This window comes from Puntigrus tetrazona, chromosome 13 (genome assembly GCF_018831695.1).
Source record: "Puntigrus tetrazona isolate hp1 chromosome 13, ASM1883169v1, whole genome shotgun sequence".
Lineage (NCBI taxonomy): Eukaryota > Metazoa > Chordata > Actinopteri > Cypriniformes > Cyprinidae > Puntigrus > Puntigrus tetrazona.
In genome coordinates, this window is record NC_056711.1 from 22,281,976 (window position 1) to 22,284,408 (window position 2,433).

At 41.8% G+C, this 2,433-nt stretch overlaps 1 protein-coding gene across 3 annotated transcripts in view; it reads right to left on the reverse strand.

The window, feature by feature from the left end:
• zmp:0000000755 (phosphofurin acidic cluster sorting protein 1) overlaps window positions 1-1,671 on the reverse strand; it is a 29,468-nt gene extending 27,797 nt beyond the window's left edge. The window contains exon 1 of one of the 3 annotated variants that reach the window (XM_043255402.1): window positions 1,108-1,671. In XM_043255402.1, coding sequence (XP_043111337.1) covers window positions 1,108-1,283 — 176 coding nt within the window. In that variant the 5' untranslated portion in view covers window positions 1,284-1,671. The remainder of the gene's footprint in view (window positions 1-1,107) is intronic. The other 2 variants (XM_043255400.1, XM_043255401.1) reach the window with 2 other exon arrangements.
• Between the last annotated feature and the right edge of the window lie 762 nt (window positions 1,672-2,433).

Below are 2,433 nucleotides of genomic sequence, written 5' to 3' on the forward strand. Positions count from 1 at the left end.
ACACACACAGACACTCACACTCACACACACATACACTCTCACACACACACACACACACTCATTGACACTCTCTCTCACACACACACTCTCACACACAAACACTCTCTCTCTCACACACACACACACACACACACACTCTCTCTCTCACACACACACACACACTCACTCACTCACTGACACACTCTCTCTCACACACACACTCTCTCTCTCTCACACACACACACCGCCTGCGCTTCATCAGCTGGAGGAGCTCCGTGTAAAGAATGAAATCAGGGTGAAGGATCATCACTGACTTCCCAGAAACAGAGTCTGAGACGGGTCTGAAAGCGGCTGGAATTCCCCGGAGCCGGAGACTCGGACACAGAAGGAAACGGAAAACACAGACGATGCTGATTCTGAAACACTCTTCTGCTTCAACAAACACATCCATCATCCAGAAACCAGACGAGTGAAGAAGATTCTTCTAGATCTACCCAGACTTACACAACAACAAAACAACAACAAAAGCTCGAAAGAAGTTGTTGTTGTTTTTTAATATCGCGTAAAAAAGTGCATAGAATGAAACTCGGTGGCGTTTAGTTTCAAAGTATCTTCAGTGTTCCTCAGAGAAAACAAACGGGAAGTAAATGATTACTTTGTAAATACCGCACGTTCAGTCCCACAGTAATATATCACTGTACCATACTTCAGTCAGGAAAACAGCCTCGTAGTAAACATGAGCTTGAGGTCAACATATCAGAAAAAATAACTCAACACCAGAACTGACAGCTCACACACTCTCACACACACACACACTCTCACACACACACACACACACACACACACACACACACACACACACACACACACACACACACACACACACACACACGCTTTCTTATGACATTGTAGAGACTTCCAGTGTTTTTTAAACGGGATATTTTCTATCCACTAACTCTTCACATACCCATCTACAGAACACTAGTTCTACATCAAAACATCTTTTGGCTGATATATAAACCTTTTTAACTAGTTAGGACCAGAAAAATGTCTCACTAGTGGGTTGTCATAATCTTTCTGTATATGAGTGAGACACACACACACACACACACACACACACACTCGTACCGGGGCACGCAGCTCGGAGAGGAGCGGTCTATCTCCCAGGTGGCGAAGAGGTTCATGGGGACGGGCGCGGATCCGGACCCCGCGGAGCTCCAGAGCACCGAGCCGCCCGCCGCAGTGAGAGCCGCTCCGCCGCCGCCGGCCCGCAGCCCTCCTCTCTCCAGCGCCGCCGCCATCATCGCTTCAGCCTCCGCTCCGCGCCGCTCGCATCCAGCGACCAAGAGTTCAGAGCTGCTGCGGCGCCACGACTCTCTGAGAGACTGTCCGACTCACCGGAGCGAACGAATCTCTGAGAGGAACTGATTCACCGGAGCGAACGAATCTCTGAGAGGAACTGATTCACCGGAGCGAACGAATCTCTGAGAGGAACTGATTCACCAGAGCGAATGAATCTCTGAGATACTGTCCGACTCACCGGAGCGAACGAATCTCTGAGAGAAATTGATTCACTGGAGCAAATGAATCTCTGAGTCAATGTGATTCACTGGAGCGAATAAAAGTTAAAAGGAATATTATGTGTAATTATATTTTCTGTTAAGCTGTCTAAAGGTCCCTCATATACAAACAGCTTTTCTCTGCACCGATATTGAACTACTTTTCTTTGACTGCTTTGAAAACAACCTCCTTTTTCTTGGACAGCTTTTTAACTCAGTATTCCGATTTCTTACGGAAATTTAATATTGTATTTTCTTAAATAAATAAATAAAACTGGACAGAAATAAATAATGATATATATATATCACTGAATTCTTAATAATGAATGAAATAGAATGCAGAAAATGTTTTACTATTCCCACACTTCCTGAGGTTGTTTTAAACCTGTATGACTTCTGTAGAACAAAAAAAAGATCATTTGTAGATTATTTGGTTACCCGTGTTTTCTACCTCTATTCTACTGCTCGTATACTGTACAGAAATTTATTGAATTTCTTGATATTTGGAATAACGTGATGGTGAATAAATGATGACCATTTTAATTTTTGGGTGAACTATCCCTTTAAGAACTTTAACATTATTAAATAGTCAGCATCTAATTTATATAAGGAACTATTTATCTTTACTCAGGCTACAAATGAATTAACGTTTTACTTCAATTAAAATTAAGTACAACTAAATATTAAGCTATTGAAGCTATTCTGTTTCTTTTTGCCCTGATGAAACTGAATGTAGTTATTTTCGTTTTAAGGATGCTTTCTCTGTTTTTTTGGTTTGTTTACTGGCTGAAAGCTATAAAGCGGTGTCTGTATTTATCCTTTGTGTCTTAATATAATTTTATTATCTTATTTTTGTTAACCCTGGCTCTACATGTTGCATTTTTCAGTTAATTTG